Raw genomic sequence first — 23,174 nt, forward strand, 5'->3', positions numbered from 1 at the left:
TCTGGATCATTCACATTGTCTGTCCCCATTAATATATAGGTACAGTAGGCCCAAATATATGGAGACTTCCATTTTTTTTAAAGACAGGAATTAAATGTGCAATCCGGATCTGATCCAGATTAAACTCAGTGGCACAACTGAGCCAAATTTCTTTCATTACAAACCAAGATATGAATTAAAATGAAAAATGTTGCCAATGATGAGAAATAGGGATTTTTCCATTTTTAAATCTGATCCAGAATCAGTAAATTAATCCAGATCTTCGCCAATATTTCATAGAATCTTTTATGGCGTACGGTCTATATTTGGGTAAAAATTCATAAAAATCCTGAAGAATGTGATCCTGCTAACAGACAAACAAACAAATAAATAAATAAACACAGGCGAAAATATTACATTGTGTAAATTTGTAGATTAAAAACCCTACAGTTGGAATAAATGGCTACAAATACACACCTTAAAGCTGCACTACCTGATTCTTGAACCATGACAGAGGGGCGTGGCTGAATTCGAACCGTAAATCCCGCCCCTCACTCTGATAATCCCTCCCAGTCTCCTCCTCCAACGGAAGTGCACAAGAGCTGAACGTGCACTACCGGTAAAACACGTCGCCACGCAAAACGATGCGCACATAACATAGCAAAATAGAACATTATATTACCTGTTTAGAAGGAAAACAGCCACTTGTGCGTCCAAAGTTAGTCCAAGATTTAAAGCAAGTTTGCTCCGTGCACGCGCTTCTCTATATATCGCGGCAGCCAATGAGGAGGCTCCTTTGTGGCCCCTCCTTCCTCTAAATCCTGTGATTGGAGCTGGAGGTCTTCCGGGGTTTTTATTAACTAAAATACTTCATTATAAGGTACAGACAGCACGCAGACGTACGATTTTTTCAGAAATTAGTACTTTTACGATATACTATATGACGGTGGTTACCATAGTTTTTGTGCCCAAAGTAAAAATCTGAAGGCAAATCTATTGTGCAAAATAGCCTTTATAACATGTGTTATCACTCATTGCATGTACAATATCTGTAAATGTGCATAATTATTTACTAATGCCAAATAAAATGTGACAAAGACAACTATATTACTCGTGAAATATTTGTTAACGAAAAAAATAAAATAAAATAGGTATAGAGTTTGCCTCTGTATTATTAAATGAGTGCATACAAAGTAGTAAATTAAAAAATAATTATTTTTGTGTAGTTGTATAATGCTATATGTATGTGGTTGTCACGCGGCACACCGTTTGGGAACCACTGCTATATGATGCTCATAAGAATTTTTTTTTTTTTTTTATAAATTAAATAAAATAAATCGAGTACCCCAGCTTTCAGATACACACAGCAACACATTTCCACACAATAGCCCCTCCCCTTTTTCTTCTTCTTCTTCTTTCTTTTTTTTTCTTCTTCTAACCCTTACAGCCTCTTCCCTGCTTGTGAAACCCTTCATCCCTGGAGGAAAGCTCACCCAGCTGCAGGGAAAGCTCCTTCTCCTTCCTGGTCAACAAACACAATAGTGGTGCATCACAGAGGGCAGCAGGCTTTAGCTAAAGGAAACAAACAGGGTCAACCACAGGCTTCAGGTGTTACGCTGCATATTTTCAGTGTCATCCACCTGTTTTAGTGTGATCTGTTTCATTCTGATGCTGGTTTCCTGTCCCAGAAGGGAATATTCAGGATTTTTGAAAAAAAACAGGATCTAAACATGTCTGTTGGTATTTAGTGTTAGCATTATTTTATTTATTTATTTATTTGGTTTACTAAACACGCAAATATGACAATTCCTTAAATTAATCAGCTTTAAACAATGTTATACTGCAAAGATGGGCAACTTCTGTCACAGCAGGGGCCACAAAATTGTGATTTCATTATCTGATGGGCACATTATTAACATTCATGTCAGCATTTAGAAGAATGTCCAATCTGAGCATTAATATAAGCTTAAAAATATACATTTTGTGTATTTTTAAATTAATTGTGTATATTTTTTTCATCAATATGGTTAATTTTTGTGTTTTTCAAGTCATTATGTGTGTTTTTGTTATATTTGTTTCTGTTCTTGTTGTCATTTTGTGTATTTTTATGTCATTTTGTGGAATCAGTGTGTCTTTGAAGTCCTTTTTGTATGGCTGTTGTTTTTGTAGTCTTTTTGTGTGTATAAGTGGTTGTTTAGCATGTCTTTGTTGTTATTTTGTGTGTTTTATGAGTATTATTTGTGATTTTTATCAAATAATACTCATATATTTGTACTTGTCTTGAAATTTTGTGCTTTTTGCTTTTCTTTTCTGTGTTTCTGGAGTTTTGTGTATCATGTTGTTGTTAATATAACTTCCACATTCATTAATTGCAATTTTGTTTTGGGGGCCGCACAAAATTAGACCGAAGGCCGCATGTGGCCCCTGAGCCGCCAGTTGCCTATGTCTGTTATACGGTATCAAATAATAAATTACCATCTCAGATTGACGCTCATACATTTCAGGATTTCCTTCTTTCCCTTCACTTTGTACAAAAGCAAAACCTTTAGCCTTAACATCTGTTTTGTAGTTAGTTTCAACGAAAAGATCAAGGATTCATTTTAGCAGAGCCCAAGAAATACAATGAATTAACGACCAAAAGTCATTCAGCTACTGTAGAAATTTATTCCAGCTGTACGTGCTGAGAATATTTTAGCAAACCTTTGATGCCTATCACATAACAATAAAATGGTTACGTAGTAGTTGTTCTTATGAGAGTGTCTTTTATTACACATTCACTTTAACCTACAAAGTGAGACCTGTTAAAATGATAGAAAATTATTAAGGTTTTAACCTTTATTTATTTAACTAAATAATCTTTTTACGTTGACCTTTTGTGGTCACATTTTTTGTATTTATATGCCAGTTTTGTGGCAAATATGGAAAACATGTGACAGAATTGTTTTCATATTTTTTGATTTCAATGTTCTTTTGACTTTAAGCAAAACAAAACAGCATTATTTAAATAAAGTCGTCTTTTAGATACAAAAAAAGATCATAAACATGAACAAAATCAGTATTTAGTCCACATCAAATAACTGAAAAATGACTACTTTTACTAGTTTTAATATTTTTTGTGATAGAAGAAAAGAGACGGAACAGGATGTATTAACAATCCACAAAAATAATACAAAAAGCACATCAAATACAGCAGTAAAACTGATGTAATAATGTGACCACTAGGGGGCGACAATGTACTTCAACAGCACTAAAAATCATGTCGTCTTCTCTTAGCGCTTGACTGGTGTTGCCAGGTTCAGTGGAAAACCGCCTAAGTCAGTTTTTAAGAAAAAAGTTCTTTTGGTGAGTTAAAAAAATAAGTAGTATTGTAGGTTTTTTGTTTTACTTTTAAAAACAGAAACAAAACAACAACCTGATTTTATTCCATCGGATGACAAAGAATATACACCTTAGGTGCATGTTCTCCAGCCAGTAAGTAAATAAGTAATATCTATCTAATTAACTACCTTAGATGATTCAAAAAGATCATTTTTAGTTGTTTTTTTTAAAATCCAATTTTGTCAATTTTTTTCTTTTATTTAAAAGGAAATTTTGTTTGGAATCATTGGCAGTTTGTTCAAAATAAAGTATGTGATACGTAGTGGCAAAAAACACTTTTTGGAAGGACTTTAGCTACAGTCCGAAACAGTACAAAGTAATAAAAATGATTTGGAAGCTTGAATTTTTGCGTAAAAATAGCAGAAATATGTTATATTATATTAAATTATGGGAACACTGATCCAAATTTTAAAAAAGAAAAAAACAAACACACAAAAAAAACTAAACACGCAAAAAAAAAGAAATTCAACAACTTAAAAGGCTTTTCTATGAAAGACCCAGCTGATGATTACTTTAAACCACCATAATGAAGATAATAATGGTAAATATTACAGGTTTTTTTTTTTTTGCACTCTTCTGGCGGTAAAGTATAAGCTGTATCTGGCAACCCTGTCCTTGGCTGCAGATGTGACTTCCTGGTTACGCGTTGTTGCTAATGGTGTTTTACGGTAATCCTGAGTTATCTCAACCTGCTGTTGTTCGTGTTACACAGTTACAGACTTGACCTTTCATCCATTAATACTCTCTTGATGTTACGGAGGAATCAATGATAACGTAGACGGGTCAAATACAGGTAAACTGACCAACCCGTTCACCTCATTGTAAGGATGTGATATTATCATATTTTGTAAATCATTTTACATGTGTTTCTGCAAACGGACCTTTAATATAAGTGTTGTTTGAAGGAGCTTTAGTCTGTAATTAATGCTGTGAGTTTACATAGTGAGTTTTTATCCTCCGTGTTTCCGTCAGAGCGCCACGTCACTGCTCGGTGAAGTTGCCAGAAAAGCCAAACAAACGCGGACAATAGTCCGCGCCGCTCCAGGAACTAGACGGACCCTTCGCTCTGTGCTCCTGTTCTCTGTTACTAAAGACTTCAAACATGACGGCGTCCAACTGGGGCCTGATCGTGAACGTGGTGAACAGCATCGTAGGAGTCAGTGTGCTCACCATGCCTTTCTGCTTCAAACAGGTGAGTGTAATACTGACGTATTCTACTCAAGTACAAGTGCTGTTTGATTGAAATTATACTCAAGTACAAGTAAGTCATACACAAATTACTCAAGTGCAAGTAAAAAGTAGCTCAACTAAATGGTACTCATAGGCAGTGGCTATCCGTACGGTTGCCATATCAATATGCTGACATTCTATCTGTACGCAACGCCCCTATTTGGCCAGTTTGGGTCACGTGATTGGTCAGTCATTGGCCAATTCCCTTACCCTATACCTAACCCTAACCATTGTTGCTCTATTGGGTTGTAACTAACCATAACCCTAACCCTAAGACGCAACGTACGTGTACATCGGTAATCGTGCCAATAGCACCGGGGGTCGTCTGTACAGTAACTGTACAAATAGACACTTTCTTACTTTCACGGACTGGTTATTCGTGCGTAGTCGTAGTGCTATTCGCACGTGGCCTATGACGTTACCAGAAGTCACGTGACCATTCCGTACACTCAAATCGGAAGAAAAAACTACTTATTACAATATTAGCATCTCTTTGTCTTTGATGTGACCCTGTAAAGCATGTGTCAAACTCAAGGCCTGGGGTCCAAATCAGGCCCTTTAAAGCATCCAATTCGGTCCCCAGGTGAAAGTAAAAAGGACATTAAAACCTTAATTATGGTGTAAATTACCAAATAATTCAGATATCTCAGTCCCTGCAAATGAATAAATTCAATGATACTTCACAATATATACCGTGCCTATATAACATGATGATAGTCATTTTTCACCTCAAATTGTTGGAAGAACTCTCAATTTTTCTAAAAACCTGCACTTTTTAAAGCTGTATCACAATATCCGATGTTTACTAAAAATACCAATATTATGAAGAATATGCACAATTTCTTTCTTATATATTCCTTAGAGTATGTACAATTCTTTTCCCATTGACTCATTGGCTGTGTCCATATTCTGGTAGTTTGATTGTTTTTTTTTTTTTTTGAAAGCACGTTTTTGTGAACTTTATTATAATTCTCGCATCATTGTTCTGACAGTGTGGGATTGTGCTGGGGGCTCTGCTGCTGTTCTTCTGCTCATGGATGACCCACAAGTCGTGCATGTTTCTAGTGCACACAGCCAGTAACACCAAACGCAGGACGTATGCTGGTCTGGGTGAGTTTCACTGAACCTTCTTTCTTAGCCTAGGGACAATATTTATTGGAAAATGCCATTTTACTTTTTTTTTTTTTTTTTTTTTTTTTTTTTTTTTTTGAAATAATTTGATAGAGACGGTCAATCATATTGAATCTGACTCTTTGTGTCTGCAGCTTTCCATGCATACGGCAAACCAGGAAAAGCACTGGTGGAACTGAGGTAAAATATGAGAAAAAAAAACAATGCTAAATTATTAATATTCGATTTTGAAACTTTCGTTTAGGGATGTCCCGATACAACTTTTTCATTTCCTATATGAATAATAACAATAATGGCGTAGATTTATATAGTGCGTTTTTTGAGGAGACTCAAAGCGCTTTACAGAAACCGTTATTCATTCACACCAGTCACTCCGGTGGTGGTAAGCTACAGTGTAGCCACAGCTGACAGAAGCGTGGCTGCCATTTTGCATTGATGTTTTGTCGTTGCAGTATGATCGGTTTGATGTTGGGAACCTGCATCGCCTTCTATGTGGTCATCGCTGATTTGGGCTCCAATTTCTTTGCTCAGCTGTTGGGTTTAAAAGTTTGTGAACAATTAATATTCCTGCACTCTTCTTCCATAGAGCTAGTCAGAGAGGATTGTGTAAAGCCTGTGTTTTATCACATGTGTGAAGGTGACGGGGAGTTTCCGTGTGGTACTGCTGGTCGCCGTCTCTCTGTTCATCGTCCTCCCACTGAGCCTCCAGAGGAACATGATGTCGTCCATTCAGTCGTTCTCCGCTATGGCTCTGATGTTCTACACCTTCTTCATGTTCACGGTGAGCTCAACTGTAGCCTTTACTGTAGCTGCTAAAAGTCAATGGAAGTGCAGTAATAATATGAGCTATACATGTGTTTGTGTTGAACTTTATGATGGTAACTTGACTTGCCTTCCTTTTAAAGTGTAAAGTTTGTTTGCTGACACAACATTGTAAACTGTCCTTACTCCCTTCATCATACTGAACTATGTTTTCTTTGCAAACACACAATTGTCTTGCTCCTCCTTTCCTTTAAAGAGCAGATCCACATTCGCTCGTTTTAGACAGGAAACTGTTGCTGGTGCAGGTGATTCCTGAATAAAATTGAAACTTCCTCTGTGGTGAATAGTTAAAAAAAAAAAATAATAATAATATTCTTATGTACACTAGTGCTTCTCTAATGGAGGTACGCGATGCCATTATAGGGGGTACTTGAGAGAGAGGAAAATTAACCAAAAAAAGCATGAAACATTTTGGATTTTATCATTTCTATTTTTGGTTAAACGTTATAATTATTAGGGATGTTCCGATATAAGTTTTTCACTTCCGATACTATACCGATATTGCAGTCTTGAGTATTGGCTGATATGATATAGATCCAATACAATATCAGCACTAATCATACATACTTTAATTACTTATTTTGTAGTGTGGAATGTTAGAAAAGACTTGATCAAGTGATGTCACTCAAACAGAGAACAATAGTCAGCAACAGTAGGTATGAGAAAAACTGACCCATTTATTAATAACCAATTGGTTACATACATTTTAACCTTCAACATAATATCTACAGAACTCTACAATTGAATGAATATAATATAATATATATCGGAGATTTTAGATGCAGTATGATAAAATCTGATATTCGTTTTCTGGCTGATATCGGACCTATATCCGATATCAATATTGGATTGGGACACCCCTAATAATTATAATAATATTGATAGAAACTATCTTGATTAGAACAAACGGAAAATATAAGGGTCATTCTTGGTCCCACACCAGGAGGTAAATGACTGGTAATTATAAAAACTATAGAAATAAATCTATTCAAGAGGAAATATTATTTCATTTCACTTATTTACAAAGTAAGATTTTTTGAACTGTGTGTTATCACTCATTTATCTGAGAAAAAAGGGGGTACTTGGTTTTAGAAATAGGAGAAAATGGGGTACTTGGGCCAAAACATGTGAGAACTACGTTTGTACACAAGTCAACTGACAATTTCTACTCCTGTTTAAAGTTTTATAAAGATTTCCATTGCTTTATGTTAAACCCACTCTTCTTTAAAGTCGAAATCCAGCAGCAGTTTCTGTCTAATGTGATGTAGTAGGTTTTTTTAGGCTCGCAGGACGTTTTCTCTGTTAGTGTGGACTGCACTGCTGTCTCCACACACTTCATACGACTGTGTATGGTCCCTCTGTGTGATGTCACTAGCAGTCCTGTTGCATGCCTTTACATGGAGTGCAGTGATGTGCTGTGTGTTCAGCTTTACACCCTGGACCGGCCCAGTCCAGACCCCAGCCCTCTAACAGTGATGTATCTCCTTCCCTCCCTCCTTTCATCCTCTCTTTTAATACCCCCCCCTTTCTTTCCCTTTGTTTCCACTGTGCTGCTCTCCCTCCTCTTTCCTTATTTTTCCTCGTCTCACCCCTCGTCCTGTCACTGCCTCTTCTGCACCCTTCCTTTCCTTCCCCCACTGCTGTATCTGCTCCTGGTGCTGTAGATAGTGTTGTCATCCCTTCGCTACGGCTTAATCTCAGGCTCCTGGTTGGAGCGCGTTCACCTGTGGCGCCTCAGGGGCATCATTCAGTGTCTGCCCATTGTCGCCACAACCTTCTGCTGTCACCCGTAAGTAAACCATGATCCTCCTCTGCCCCACACACACTGTGGAAGCATTGTGAGGGGGTCGGAGAGGGAAGACAACTTTAAACCCCGCCTCCACTCATTGGGACCCCTGTGTGTGTCATCCCTCCATCCACCTGCAGAGCGGTTTAGAGTGGGCCCTTTAAGCTCTGTCAGTGTGTGTATGTTGATGTGTGTGTGTGTGTCTTTGGTGGCAGTATTCACTATAAAGGCGTGAAAGTGATATGTTGCTCCCACACCCAGGATGAGCAGCTTGGGTGTGGTGGTGAACAATGGAAGGAGCAAGACATTTTAAAAAAAAAAACACATGCTGATGGAAAAACCTGAGCTCGTTTTTATTTATTTTTTAAACCTAAACGATAGTCACTTGGAAAGAAAAAAAATCACTTTGATTTATTTGATGTCCCTTTAATGACTCAGCTGTTTGTGCTGTGGCAGGTTTTTTGTTCAGTGTGGGGTTTCCTGTCACGTCTCGTCGCTGCATCCCTTTCTTCATTTCCTCTGGTTTTTCCTCTCCTCATTCATTACTGTCATCAGACGTCCGTCAGCGCAGGCACCTTCCTCCTACTCTCCTCCTCTTCCTCCCTTTGTACTCTTCCCTCCCACATGTCATCGTTTTGGTTTGGGCTGTAACTCGTCCGTCCGTTCCCCCCCTCCCACCTCCTTCCCTTCAGATGGTGCTGTCCTCGTTCAAACATGGGCTGCTCAGTGGCTGGTGGCTAGGGCAGGTCAATGTGGTGCGCTGGGAGGGTGTGTTTCGCTGTCTCCCTATCTGTGGGATGGCCTTCGCCTGTCAGTCGTAAGTACTCCTCCTCTCGCCCCTCCACCTGCACAGGATTATGCTTTGATGATGTGGTTGAACAGGGCTGAAAGACACTGAAGTCAGATTAAGCTGAACATGAGGTGTATCACACAGATTTGGGAAAAAACACGTGGCACTTTAACGTAACAAAACTGATTCAGATCTTTGATTCCTGCACGATGGAATTAGGGCTGGGTGATATATCGAGTTTTCTAATTTGGTGATATGGAAAATTACAATATCATTTATATCAATATATCAATATATATTTTATAGCTGATTTTGTATCAAAATACTTGTTTTAGGAGTTGCTGCTTTTACTACTTCTCAGAACAACATTAAAAGAACAGTTAAATGGAGTGTTGAATGCATCCTAACCCAGATCTTCCCCTAAACAAGCCACACTACAGAATTCACTCACACGTGCTGTCCATTAGAGCAGTGTTTCTCAAATGGGGGGTATGTCTACCCCTAGGGGTACGGGATGGCACTATAGGGGTTACATTAGAGAGTGGAAAATGAACAGATAAAGTGTCAGTCGTGATAAAAATTATAGAAAGAAATTGATTCATCAGCCACTAAATCTTGGTTTTTCAACTTTGGGGTCGTGACCCCATATGGGGTCGCCTGGAGTTTAAATGGGGTCGCCTGACATTTCTGAAAAATGAAAGTAGATTTTTGACATTTTTTAATAATTATTCTTTTCTTATTATTAAAACAGCAAAAGCTCTTAACCAACTGTATTTTTATACTTTCACTTTGTGATCTAGTTTAACTAAAACAAAGTAAAAAAAAAAAACTAAACAGATGGAATGTAATTGTTTTCAGGATTAGTGCATGTATTGCACAACAAGTTTGATGAGGAAGTTTTTGTTACAGAGAAAGACTTTCATTCATTTCAGCATCTGTAAATACACTACTGTATTTGAGATGATCTTGTTGATTTTGCATTTTAAAACATTGCACAACTTTAAAAAAAAAAAAAGAAAAATCTTTTGTGGTAACGCATAATCATCCACTTATGCAAGGATTGCAAAGTATTAATTAAACTCTCAGGGGCGGATTCACTAAGCTCTCAAATAAAGGGTAGTAAATCAGTTGCTTCTATATATCCTTTAGTGACACAGTTTCCTCACCGGCTGCACGTAATTCACTAAGATTGCAGCAATGATTAGTGCACGTGCAGAACTGGTGCAGACCGCCCTTATTTATATGAGTGTTTTGTACGTGTTGTGTTGAACATGGAGGGTGAACATGAGTGAATGCCGCAGAATTGGAGGTGTTAGTAGAGGAAATGAATAAAAAAAAAAAAAAATGGATAAATTACAGCAGATACATAAAATATAAATAGATATATAGATAAATATTTTTTATTCATCCCGCAGTGGAGAAATGTGCGTGGATGTGACTGTGAGTGACAGATGGGTGCATGCGCATGGAGTGACGTTTGCTCACGTTTTAATACCACTAAACCTTTAGTAAATCCGCCCCTCAATAGTGAGAATTTCCAACCGTTGCACTAATTTCTGCTTTTTTCTCACATTAACTCATCTACCTGCATGCCTCTGTTCTTTCCTCTGTGCTGGGGCTCAGGGTTAAAGTGGCAGGTTTAAATGGGTGTCTGTGATATGATTGTGTCAGAGTGATGTTGGTGGGCTAATCAGGGGCTACACGTGTTTTTTGTGTAATAAGCAGGTAAGTGATAAGTAAGTTCAATTATTCCAATCATACAAAACCAAGACAGGAGAGCTGACAGGGAGTTACTGTAACAGTGGGACTAAGGTTAGCGTGTGTTGAGGATCTTAGAGTTTCCTTCTTTAGTGTCATCTCGAAGTGTTAATATTGACATTTGCGTGCACAGAGTTTGGATTAGACACGTGGCCAGTTGCCAAAGTCAACATAAACTGCTCAAGTGTAAACATCAAATACTGGAATTGTCACCATGTCTTGAGTCCTATTTCTGTTAAACCCCAATGTCGGTTCCATGCAAGTGTTGCTTATTGATGTTTTGCACATTGATCAGTCCCACTAATGTCTAACTACCAATCCTCACTTTGGACTGCTGCCACCTCACAGAAACTAATGCATTCACAGTCTGATTAAATATGAAAAATGTCTTCATTTTTGATTTAATGTCACCATTATTGAGGGAAAAAAATGACCTCTGTTGTTTTTGGCTGAACTCTCGCACTGAAAGAAGAAGCCGCTCATAAGAAAACAATAAAAGATTGTCAGCGGGTAAAATATTGCTTTGAGATGCGACATCCTGGATGTTTGTACTAAGACACGTACACACACACACACACACACGGTTTCTCTGCTCATATTTTCTATAATTAGAGGATGCTCGTCCGTTGGCTTAAACTATTGAGATAAAAAAAAAAAATAGAACAAATTCTCATTAACATTTTTATGTGTCGTGAATATCGTTGAATTAATTTGCATGTTTGAAGTTTTAAAGAGTGCATGCTTTCCACCTGGATTAGCATTAACGATCGGCAGTGGCTATCCGTACGGTTGCCGTATCAATATACCGACATTCTATCCGTACGCAGCGCCCCTATTTGGCCAGTTTAGGTCACGTGACTAAGACTAAACCTTACCCTAACCCTAAAAATTGTTGCAATGTTGGGTTCTAACCTAACCCTAAGACGCTACGTACTCGTAGGTCGGTAACCATACCGATAGCACCGGGGGGTGTTGTCCGTACGCCAACCATATGAATAGACACTTTGTTAACGATTAGCTTACAGTTTCACACTTATGAACTTCAGACTAAATGTAAGATGAACAACATGCAGCTATGTTTACATGCTAATATTACATTTCCTGAACAACAATGAATATGTTTGAACACATCTGGTTTAATTATTTTCTAATTTCAATAACTGCCTCCTTTTTAAAATTGATTTAGTTACGTATTTAAAAGTTAAACATTAAATGAAAGTCTCTGATACACAAATGAGCTCCAGTTCGCCTTAAAGAACACCAACTGGTTTGAACCCAACACAATTTTGGATTTGTCAGGTATTTGGGATTCGACCATATGGTGTCCAACCCTGATAACTGGTTAGCAGGAAGTGCTAATAGTTTATTTTGTTGGTTAGGAATCTGCAGGAGCATGACAGCATGTATGTGATCTCAGTTCATGCAGGATGCACATGGTGTGGTTTGTTTTTTTGCTCTTGTATCTCCTCACAGGCAGGTGTTGCCAACTTACGACAGCCTGGACGAGCCATCGGTCAAACGCATGAGCACCATCTTCACCTCCTCCCTCAACGTGGTCACAATCTTCTACATCACTGTGAGCAAAACATCAGCTATTTCCCATATCTCACTGGATTCTTCTGCTTCATTTAGGATCTGAAATGTTGTTGGATAATAGATCATAAACTGGTTGAAAATCATTCTAATATTCAGAATGATTTACCTGTAAAAACAGAATGTTTGCTCACAAATAACGTAAACATTACTAAACTATTTTCTTTTGTTTCCCCCTATTCTCTTTCTCTCTCTCTCTCTGGGTCAGGTGGGTTTCTTTGGCTACGTCAGCTTTACAGAAACCATCGCTGGCAACGTGCTGATGAACTTTCCCTCTAACCTGGTGACTGAAATGATCCGCGTAGGCTTCATGATGTCTGTGGCTTTCGGTTTCCCCATGATGATCCTCCCCTGCCGCCAGGCCATCAACACCATGCTTTTTGAACAGCAAGTGAGCTCAAACGCTACTTTTATCGTTTCAAGGCTTCCCTGTGCACGTAACTTAAGTAACTTCTTAAAAAGCTGTCCAAATAATCTAAAAACAACAAAGCAGATGAAGTTTGTGTGAATTTGAGAGTGAATAGAGAGCTGTTGTTCTACATGCTGTAATTGTTTCTCTGCTGGGAAAAAAAAAAGCTGAATCTAACAAATATGTCCTCGCAGCTTTGGAAAAAAAAAAGGAATTGAAACTTTGAGTGATTTAGAAAGGTCGTGCTGTTGGATTGTTTAATGCACATACGCTGAATTCTCTGTTCTAAAATGATACAAAACTCTGCAAATAATCAGATGTTCCTGAGATGTGGAATTCATGTTTAATTCCTCCTAGATATTTAAGTTTTTGTCTCTTGTGGGCATCTTTAAGTTTGGAATTGGCAACACTCGCAATCACCCCTTTCATGGTTTTATTTTATTTTATTTTATTAAAAAAACAAACAAACATTTCTTTTCTCTCTGTCTGTTGTTGGGTGCAGCAGAAGGATGGGACGTTTGCTGCTGGGGGTTACATGCCTCCTCTACGTTTCAAGGTGATCACCCTCTGCATTGTGTTTGGCACCATGGTGGGAGGCATCCTCATCCCCAACGGTACGTCCTGTGTTTAGTGTGTGCGTGTGTGCGTGTTCATGTGAATGCGACTTTTACAAGTTAGTAACTGTCACACTCTCCACGGCCTCTAAATCAGGGCTTGCACTTGAATCTTCTTTGCAATGGTCTGACGGGAGGACGGGGCTTTTCTCCCACAATCCACTGCTTCTCACACGTAGATTGAAGTGTTCGTATAAAGTAGTGTTATTGACCCAGTTTAAAGCTTTCAATGCTGCTCCAACATGTCGGAGGTGTCCTGTTTAGTATGGGAGTGTATTTTTTATATATTTTACGCACACACTCATAAAGGGCTTCACTGGCTCTTTGTGTATCTAATCAGACTAATTGAGTGTGTAGAAAGGAGCTAAGGGCCCCAGTGGGGGAACGGACCCTAAATCTAAGGGAAACAATATGCTGTCCATCCTCTGGATGAGCAATGGGACCTCGTGGCTCCGTGCCCAGTCCGTGGGTGGGAGTGTGGTTGGGTGTCACTGCTGCCAGAAGCACATGTAATGGGAGAGTTGGGGGAGGGAGATATGGCGGGTTTATCTTTGTCAACAGGGACAGCATCAGGTATGACCATTGATGAGAAGAAAACATCTATTCACAGAGAAGTATTTTGTCATTTTAATTGTAGAATGGCATTTATTAATGGATATAGTTATATTTAATGTTTATATTCAGTGTGTTTATTTTGAACTTGAATGAGGAAAACAAAACAGAAAAACCACATATATACATATGTGTAAAAATAAAAAAATATATGTTAGTAAGCAAATACAGATAGCTATAACAACATTTGTCTGCTACCGTTCATTCTTTCAAAACCAAATTCTGTTTGAAAAGGGTGTAGGAAGAAGTAAAAACATATCTAGTCCGACTACTATTCCATCTTAAAATGTCTCACTTAAATTTACCCTGAAGTACTGTTCAGGTCATAGCCATAAATTTAGTTGGCCTCATAATGCAACGACAAAAATCCAACCAATGACAGCATAAATATATGTAATTAAAATAATAATAATAAAAAATGACATATCACTGGATACACAGCAAGCATGATGTTATTAATTTCCCCCTTGTTCTTCCATTCTGTATCTGTTTAAAATTTTAATTTAAAAGATATTTTTAATCTAAACGTTTGCACGTACTGTATATGACGCAGCTGCTCATATTTATAACAACTAAGAATCTAAATAAGCAGTTTAAGGAGAAAAAAGGTTTAAATATTTGTTTCAATTTGACAGTTTGGTTTTGCTTTGTATTTATTAATACATTTGAGGTTGAATATGACCCTAACTTTTAATGTTTTATTTATTTAAATGTATTTTGTTATTTTAGTTTTAGAATGTTTTACAATCTTGCACCATAATAGTTACTGTACTCTCTCTTCTTTTTTGTTGTGTTATCAGATTCTGGGAACTTCATTTTTTTTCTGTTTTTAATGATTTTTTTACATTTTTTTTTTTTACTTTAGCTGTTTTATTGTTTATCGTCTGAAATCCCTGTTTTTCTGTCCTTAGTGGAAACCATCCTGGGCCTGACTGGAGCCACCATGGGAAGCATGATCTGCTTCATATGTCCAGCTCTCATCTACAGGAAGATTCAGAAGAACGGGATCATTGCACAGGTTACAAAGCTGCTACTGACCCTGTACCCGTAGATGTTTTTATTGTCAGTGCTGATCACTTCTTTTGTCCTGTAGCTGGTGCTCTGCGTTGGTCTTGGCATTCTGTTAATCAGCACCTTCACTACCCTCTCGATATCGGCCCGTGGTCCTGGCACAAAGGTCCGGGGTCCTGCTCCTCCTCATCCAGCTGCCGATAAAAGCCGGCTGCTGCAGCCTGATCTCCCCGACCTGCCCGGTAAAGATCCCGACGCTCTCCGATAGCTGATGCTCACACCACTTCGGTTTGTTAATGAGCCATGGAAACAGGTCAGAGGCATGGCTGTCATGTCTGACCTGGGACGGTAGCGCTGCATGTCATTATCTCTGTGCCCTGCAGTATGAGAGAGGAGGTTTTTATTGCCCTAAAGGAGCAAAGCGAGACTAAAACAGAAGCACAAAGCAGAACAAAGGTTTTGTTTTATCTTTGGCAGAGGAAAAGATGGAGTCGGGCAGAGACTGATCGACAGACGGGAGATAACCTCCTGATAATATCACAAAGCAACGCTCAGAGCTTGACATTGATGAAGCGAGATTGATGCCCTTCAAACTCCAGCAATTTCTTTCCACCCATCTCCCTCTTTTCATTCCTCCTTCCAGCCCTTCCCCCAAAATACATCGTCCTCCCCCCCACAGCTATAAAATGCTTGTATGCTCTGAGTGAAGAGGAAGGGGTGATGAGGCTTTGGGGAGACACCAAACAAATGAAAATGACAGATGGAGGAAACCTGATAACAGTTTAGGGGTGAACATGAACATGCTTCCTGTTTGTCAGGTTTAACAAGTGCGTCCCACTTCTCAGCTTCCCTCTTTTTTATCGTCTGTGGTTTAAACTCATGATGGCATACGTAGCTATTTCTTTCAGCATGGGTTCCATATTAATCGCTGTTATTTGCCTTTAAATTTACCGTTTAAATTTATCCCGAATGATCAAGGCGAAATCCAATGTTTCGCACAAAAAAAGATGCTCTCCTCAATACTTAAATATTGTTTGATACATCAGTAAAATAAAGCAGCTACAGTGATTAATCAGGTTATTAAAGAAAATTAACTAATATTAACCTTATTATGATAAAACCTCTGACACAATGGAAAAGATAAAACACCGTGGTAACGAATGCAAGTTCATTCCGTTGTTTAGTTCAGTGAAGTATCTTTACTGTAGCCATAGTTAGCTAAAGACTTTAAAGCAGTGTGTTTTTCAACCTTGGGGTCAGGACCCCATGTGGGGTTGCCTGGAATTTAAATGGGGTCGTCTGAAATGTCTGTAAAAGAATAACAATTAGAACATTGCAAAATACATTTTTTAATGAGTCATTTTTAATTACTAAACTAAAACACAATCTTAAACAACTGTATTCTATACTTTCACTTTGTCAAATATAAATCTAGTTCATAATAGTAAAATGCAGTAAAAAAAAACTCCAACTTGTTACCAACACTGGCAGATCTGTATTTGTAGTACAGTTTAACAAAAAATAATTCTAGAAAAAAAAATGTCAGAAATTCTTGATATCAAAATGGGAACCACTGCTACTGGAAAAGTTTGCGCTTTTTTTGTTGTAAAATGACGAGCATCAAATCGTTTGGTTCAGACAAAAGGACTTGTGTCCGTTTATTTTTACTTTCCAAAAAAGACGAATGGGTGCATGTCAGCTTCTGGTGTTTGCTGACATCTAGTGGCAGCTTATATGAGAGGTTTACAGGTGATCAGTTTTAGTACCAGGTGGGTGGTTACAGGGTCTCATCATAGGGGTCAAGCATGACCTTGGGTTTTCACTCCTTGTATTTCTTTTTGTGACAGGCGTGAAGCCGGTGGACATGGACAAGCCTGACCTTCCACTGGTGGATGTGGTTCAACCTCTGAACCAGAACCAGGAGGAGCCACCACAGATCAAAGGCCCAGAAGAGCTGACCAACCAGGAGGAGAAGGTGCAGCTGGATCGTCCTGACGGAGGTGAGAATACTAAACCATGACTCCCCCTTCATTCTTAACCTTGGAGATGAATCAGTGCCTCTTTACCCAGGTGTGGCAGTACCAGAAGGAGACGCTCACCGCCACGAGCCGCCCATACCTCACGATAGAGTCAAAGTAGACTCCAGAAAGACTGACAAGGAGATGGAGGAGGAGCTTGGAGGAGATAAGATGGGAGACAAGATAGACACTGAGGTGGAAAAGAAACCAGCTGTTGTGAGGAAAGAGGAGGTGGATTTGGGCGGAGACAAAGCTTTATCTAACAAGCTGGTGGAGGAGCCGAGTGTAGACGCAGGTGGACAAAAGCCGGAGGTGGAGAAACTCCAGCCTGCTAAAGACGATGTTGCAGTGAAAGCAGCAGCTGTAGCCAATCAGGTGGAGGTCGCACGAGTCGACAAAGAGGTCATAGCTCCAGAAGCTGCAGCTAACGGTCTGCATTCCAACATTTCACCTTCTGAGAATGAAAGACCTCAGAGTTACTGTAGGAATGATGCAACTGTCAATCTGTTGGTTCCGTTTCAGTTCCTCTGGCTGAAGGAGAGCGTCGTATTGCTGCAGAAGAAGCTCCGCCTCCAGACAAAGACGCATCAGATGATAAGATGGAGGGTAAGTATGTGGAGCAGCTCTGATCAAATCCACAGCTTGAAATCAGCAATAATGGTTTTTGGTCCATTTTATAATCGGTGACAGCAGCCAATTAATGTCCAAATCAACTAGTTTGAAATGTTGGGGTCCATGAATCTCATATGGGACACAAACGAATGCAGACCAGGTGAAGCTCCTGCACTGATTGGTTCAACTGCAGATTTTTGTGGCTGATGGTTCCACTTATCAAACAGAACTGCCCTTCCAAAGTAAAAGCCTCACAAACAGAAATGCCTCCACCTTTACAAAAAAAATGTTTAAATGAATCAGAATGAACGCAAGCATAAACTGATTTTGATTGGCCGCATGCTGCTAAAGCCGCCTCCTCTTTTCCAATCATCACTTTGCATGTCCTCACATGATCTAAACTCAGACACCTGATCTTGCTTAATGCATCTAAACCACAGGAGCGACGCACCCGACCTACTCTACCTCTCAATGCTTCGGTCTTTGTTTGCCTTTTGTTGACCATGATCTTCTGTTGTTTCCTTTTGCTTTATTGTCTCTTCTCTCTCTTCCTTTACCTGTTGTTTTTTTCTCGCTCTGCTGGATTCCCTATCGCAGTGATTAAAAAGCTGGTTGCAGGTAGGAATTTCTTAGCTTTTTCTTCTCTTTAACTCTATTTCTCCCTTACAGTTTCTCAACATTTGAACAGAAATCTCGTCAATTTTTGAGTCATTTTATCACCATATTGCTAAGAGTAGACATTTACTGCGCTCCCTAACTTGTGTTTACGGGAGTTTTTTTCAGTTAAAATCAAAACATATGGTTTTATTTCCCTCGTCTCTAATGTTTTTCTCTTTTACGACCGTGTGCAGAGGGTCAGCTTGACCACGCCGTGCTGCTGCAGGTGATTAAAGAACAACAAAAGCAACATAAGAGACTTCTGGACCAGCAGGAGATTCTCCTGGCCGTCATAGAAGAGCAGCACAAAGAAATGCATCAGAAGCAGCCCGCTGGTGTGTACGGGCATGTTGGCAAGAAATGTGTTTTTTGGCAAAAATGTAATGATATTTAAAATTAAAATGATTAACAAAGATGTTTGACTAGGGCTGCACAATTAATTGAATTTTAATTGTGATCACTATTTTGGTTACAACTATTAAATTAACCTGATCGTTGAGTCATTTGGTGGCTTGATGAGAGCTGTGAACTGTAATTGTTTCTAATGTGTTGCATTTCGTGAAAGCACTCTAATAATGTATTTATTCAGTTAACCCTTGGTACAATTTTTTTTTATTTTTTGGGGTATAATTTTTTATTTAAAACTTCTTTTGCACTGTAAAATGTTCATATATTGTTTGTTTTTTTTTTTAAAGTAGTGGAGAAGAAATACAGATGTTTCCCTAATATGATAAATAATTATGATTATAATCATGATTACAATATTGATCAAAATAATTGTGATTATCATTTTGGCCATGATCGTGCAACCCTACATTTGACTTTAGTCTAAATAGTGAAATCAAATCTCTTCCTGCGGTTTTTCCTGAACTTGAAATAAATAAGACTGTTTTTCCAACTTTAAGGAGCTGCTGCTGAAGTTGAAGCAGAGAAGAGCATCCAGGAACACGTAGAAGAAGGCGGGGCAGCAAAACCAAAAGACGGAGCTGGTGATACACAGGATGGAGACGACAGTCACGTCATTGCTAAAAATCAAGCTCCTCCTGCAGCTTACAAGGAGGATGGAAATGTTGTTCGACCCGCTGACTCTGACACGCAGAAGGAGGTGGGGGCGAGAGGAGTGCCGCTGGCCAAGGAAGTAGTGGATGTCCAGCAGGTGGCTCCTCAAGGCGATCAGTTGGTTCAGGTGAGGGACAAAGAGAGAAGCCCCGATGAGGACAAAGACTTGATGGAGAAGCTTCAAAGAGAAAGGATGGAGATGGAAGTTCGGGCACGGCTAGAAATTGAACGGCAGGAGCTGGAGAGGAAAAGAGTAGAGAAGGAGAAGATGGAGAAGGAGGTGCAGGCCCATCTAGACAAGGAGGTGCAGGCCCAGCTGGAGAAAGAGAAGAAAAAGATGGAGGAAGAGAGAATAGAAAAGGAGGTGCATGCCCATCTAGTGAAGGAGGTGCAGGCCCAGCTGGACAAAGAGAAGAAAAAGATGGAGGAAGAGAGGATAGAAAAGGAGGTGCATGCCCATCTAGAGAAAGAGGTGCAGGCCCAGCTGGAGAAAGAGAAGAAAAAGATGGTGGAGGAGAGGATAGAGGAGGTACATGCCCATCTAGAGAAAGAGGTGCAGGCCCAGCTGGAGAAAGAGAAGAAAAAGATGGAGGAGGAGAGGATAGAGAAGGAGGTGCAGGCCCAGCTGGAGAAAGAGAAGAAAAAGATGGAGGAGGAGAGGATAGAGAAGGAGGTGCAGGCTCAGCTGGAGAAAGAGAAGAAAAAGATGGAGGAGGAGAGGATAGAGAAGGAGGTGCAGGCCCAGCTGGAGAGGGAAAGAATGGCTGCGATGGAAAAGAAAAAGACTGAGGAAGAGGCAGAGCAAGCACGTTTAGAACATGATCGACTCGAGAAGGAGAGACGGGAAGTGCTGGCCAGACAGGAAGTGCTGGAGAAGGAGAGGATAGAAAAGGAGGTGGAGGCAATGGTGGAGAAAGAACGAGTGGAGAGAGAGAGGAAAGACAAGCTGATCAGAGAACCTGAGCTCCAGAAAGCAGACAATGAATTCGTGGATAGAAAAAAGGAGGCTGTGGAGGCTCAGGAGAGACTGGCTCAGCTGGAGAGAGGCATGGAGGCTAAAAACGCTGCAGTGGGAGGTGAGATGGAGGCTTTGAAGAAAGGAGGGCGGGACCTCAAAGAGAACGCCGCCGTTAGTAAGGAGGTGGAGGATGGAGCTCACCCTCAGGGCTCCCACAAGAACATCAGAGACCAGGAAGATGTGGATCTGAGACGGAGGCGGAGAGCGCTGCTACCCAATGCTGGTGCAGGGCCTCAGGAGGACGGTGCAGCTTCCAGGGGGGTCCCTGGGCTAGAGCCCCTGCTGGAGATGGGAAGCCCCGGCCTGCACGCCGCCCTGGAGGAGCAGCTCCTGGTGGGGGCAATAGTTCACTCACGACACATTAAAGAGGCCTCAGAGGACCATGGACCACACACACTCTCCTAGTTGGACTGTGAGTCCAGGATATTGTGACACAGCAGACCAGGATCTGGACGTCTTTCATCTTATTCCTGCCTTTCCACAAAAAACCCAAAGAGGAAACATGTACATATTAACTTATTTTGGCTTTTCTGGGATGTATATATATCTATGCAAAGTGTTCTATGGAGGGTTTCACAGAACATGTCTTTAATGTCTCGATTTGAGTCACTTTAAATCTATTTCAGTCATCAGCTTGTGACGACTGTATAATGTTTCTATTTTTACAGACTGTTCGATATTGTTTGTTACTTGGATATAAATGTTGTAAATTCTGTGAATGTCATCAATGGCCGAGCCTTCTCGAAAGTCATGGATACTTTTTATTGACTCGGTTCCAAACTCTGGAGCTCAGGTGTGTAGTGTAGCTTTACTGTGTGATAAATATTTAATTTGTAAGTGCCTTAAGGATCCACATGCTGTATATTGAGGTTCAACCCACCATATTTTTACCACACCAAGCTGTATTTATTAAAAGCAGAACATGAAAGAGGATAAAATATGATTCTGAGGACTGTGATTTAGGTTTTTATAAAGTAAGGCTGTTGTTCCTGTGCATGCGAATTCTACTTAATGTGATTGTACAAAATAAAAATCTGTTCATCAATAAAAAAAAAAAGATTTATTGGAAACAATCATTTAAATATTTAATTTACAAACTATTACATGACCAAATGCTGTGAAGAACCAACAGAAATGTGTCCAAGATCTGAATCATTGACAATTGCTTCCCGAGGGTCCCAATTTATTTCATTCGTTTCTTGGCCTGCAATAAAAGTGAAGAAAATTACAACAATTATTCACCAAACGTTCCTTGAAAGCTGTGATGGATTCACTTTTATTGTTTTACTTACAGCGTTCGTAAAGCAGGTTTTAAGAGCTGCAAACTCCTTGGCGCACAAATCCTTCTTTAGCTCCCGTTTGCTTGTTGTGGTGGCAGCTACACATTTTCCATACACCGAAGCCTGAATCACACAGACATACAGTAGACAAACCTTAATGCATCACTTATTTTGTAGGATTTAGTCCAGGATGACCTATACTGTGGATGCGAATATATAAACAAATTAATCATTAAAAAAAAACCCAGCCTCGTGAGCTTCTATATTTTACATTTATCAATCTATTTAGACTGAAAATACAAAACGGTGTAAAGCACGTGTCAAACTCAAAGCCTGGGGACCAAATCCAACCCTTTAAAAATGATAGAAAAACAAAAAAAAAACATGAAACACTTTGTAAATGACCAACTAATTCAGATGTATAAATATCTGCCCCTCCATGGACTAAACTTCAATTAAAATACGCTATTTGCAAAGTTCAGTTTTCTAGTCATTTTTCATCTCAAATTGTTGAAAGAACTCTCAATTTCTCCAAAATCTGAAAAGTTTTCCTCAAATTATGCCACGAAATGTTCCCAAAAATCAGGGAAACTTAAGTCCAGATCCTGCAGGGATGGATATACTCAAACTTTATCATTTATATGCAGAAATGCATTGCAAACCAGGGCACATTAATGTTGAATTTGCTGTTTTTCACACCTAAAATCTGTGGCCCACATAAGAACAAACTGGTCCGTATTTGGCCCCTGAACTCAAATAAGTTTGACGCCCCTGGTGTATAGAGTTTCAAAAACTCAACTGAATAATATATTCACCTTTCAAAATAAAAGCCCATGAAAAGTTATGTCCCTTAGCTGTGACGTGACAGTAGGGTCAATTATTTGTCCCACCAAAATAAAACTGCAGAAAACTTTGCTTTTAGATGATCACACATCTGCAATAGCCGTACTTTATTTTATATTACCTTTGTTTTTCTCTTGTTGAGATTTCATCTAAATGTGTGTTGGACACGAATGAAGTAAAAAAAAATATTTATTGTTTTAACAACTTAATTTTAACAAATCAGAATTTTGGACATCTATGAGTGGCGAATAATGGATGGATGGATGGATGTCGTTGGTTGCCAGCACTGACCTCTTCTGCACACTGTCCAACGAGTTCTGTAAAAATCCTCAGTTTGTCTCTGCTGCGACTCCACACGTTTGACCCCGACATGTTGTTGCTACTGTTCAGACATGAACCCAAATGTGAACCAAACTCTGCTTCACGCTTAGCAGAAAAGTCACTATTTCTGTAGAAGAGGTCGCATTATTTGACAACTTATGTCCCTTGCATGGACGGCGCCATGACGGTTCTGCTGGGAATGACCGAAAAAAAGTCATTGAGAGCATTCTGTAACATGATTAGCTCTTATTCC

At 39.4% G+C, this 23,174-nt stretch overlaps 2 protein-coding genes across 7 annotated transcripts; one reads left to right on the forward strand and one right to left on the reverse strand.

The window, feature by feature from the left end:
- The first annotated feature begins 3,983 nt into the window (after positions 1–3,983).
- slc38a10 (solute carrier family 38 member 10) lies at positions 3,984–21,547 on the forward strand. Of its 6 annotated transcripts, none has more exons than XM_028475790.1 (18): positions 3,984–4,150; positions 4,330–4,549; positions 5,580–5,697; positions 5,853–5,898; positions 6,171–6,264; positions 6,356–6,499; positions 8,205–8,329; positions 12,348–12,450; positions 12,676–12,858; positions 13,379–13,490; positions 15,014–15,120; positions 15,196–15,355; positions 16,961–17,113; positions 17,184–17,561; positions 17,654–17,737; positions 18,341–18,361; positions 18,595–18,735; positions 19,306–21,547. In XM_028475790.1, exons 2-18 carry the CDS (start codon positions 4,460–4,462, stop codon positions 20,880–20,882), a joined length of 3,636 nt encoding a protein of 1,211 aa, XP_028331591.1. In that variant the 5' UTR covers positions 3,984–4,150; positions 4,330–4,459; the 3' UTR covers positions 20,883–21,547. The 6 variants fall into 6 exon arrangements, with proteins under 6 accessions (XP_028331591.1, XP_028331593.1, XP_028331594.1 ...); XM_028475792.1 differs by having other exon boundaries at positions 17,193–17,561; XM_028475793.1 differs by having other exon boundaries at positions 17,199–17,561.
- Positions 21,518–23,113, reverse strand: ndufaf8 (NADH:ubiquinone oxidoreductase complex assembly factor 8). Its single transcript, XM_028475797.1, has 3 exons — positions 22,892–23,113; positions 21,770–21,880; positions 21,518–21,681 (listed from the first exon to the last, which is right to left on the reverse strand). Exons 1-3 carry the CDS (start codon positions 22,970–22,972, stop codon positions 21,661–21,663), a joined length of 213 nt encoding a protein of 70 aa, XP_028331598.1. The 5' UTR covers positions 22,973–23,113; the 3' UTR covers positions 21,518–21,660.
- Between the last annotated feature and the right edge of the window lie 61 nt (positions 23,114–23,174).

The sequence above is a fragment of the Gouania willdenowi genome, chromosome 19 (genome assembly GCF_900634775.1).
Source record: "Gouania willdenowi chromosome 19, fGouWil2.1, whole genome shotgun sequence".
Classification (NCBI taxonomy): Eukaryota; Metazoa; Chordata; class Actinopteri; order Blenniiformes; family Gobiesocidae; genus Gouania; species Gouania willdenowi.

Excerpts from the sequence above, each read along its gene's own strand:
- slc38a10 (XM_028475790.1), top strand. The coding sequence starts at position 4,460 with ATGACGGCGTCCAACTGGGGCCTGATCGTGAACGTGGTGAACAGCATC. Across the intron at positions 6,265-6,355 it reads CTCAGCTGTTGGGTTTAAAA|GTGACGGGGAGTTTCCGTGT; the intron begins GTTTGTGAACAA and ends ACATGTGTGAAG. Across the intron at positions 12,451-12,675 it reads TCACAATCTTCTACATCACT|GTGGGTTTCTTTGGCTACGT; the intron begins GTGAGCAAAACA and ends TCTCTGGGTCAG.
- ndufaf8 (XM_028475797.1), bottom strand. The coding sequence starts at position 22,972 with ATGTCGGGGTCAAACGTGTGGAGTCGCAGCAGAGACAAACTGAGGATT. Across the intron at positions 21,881-22,891 it reads TTGGACAGTGTGCAGAAGAG|GCTTCGGTGTATGGAAAATG; the intron begins GTCAGTGCTGGC and ends TGTGTGATTCAG. Across the intron at positions 21,682-21,769 it reads AAACCTGCTTTACGAACGCT|GCCAAGAAACGAATGAAATA; the intron begins GTAAGTAAAACA and ends CTTTTATTGCAG.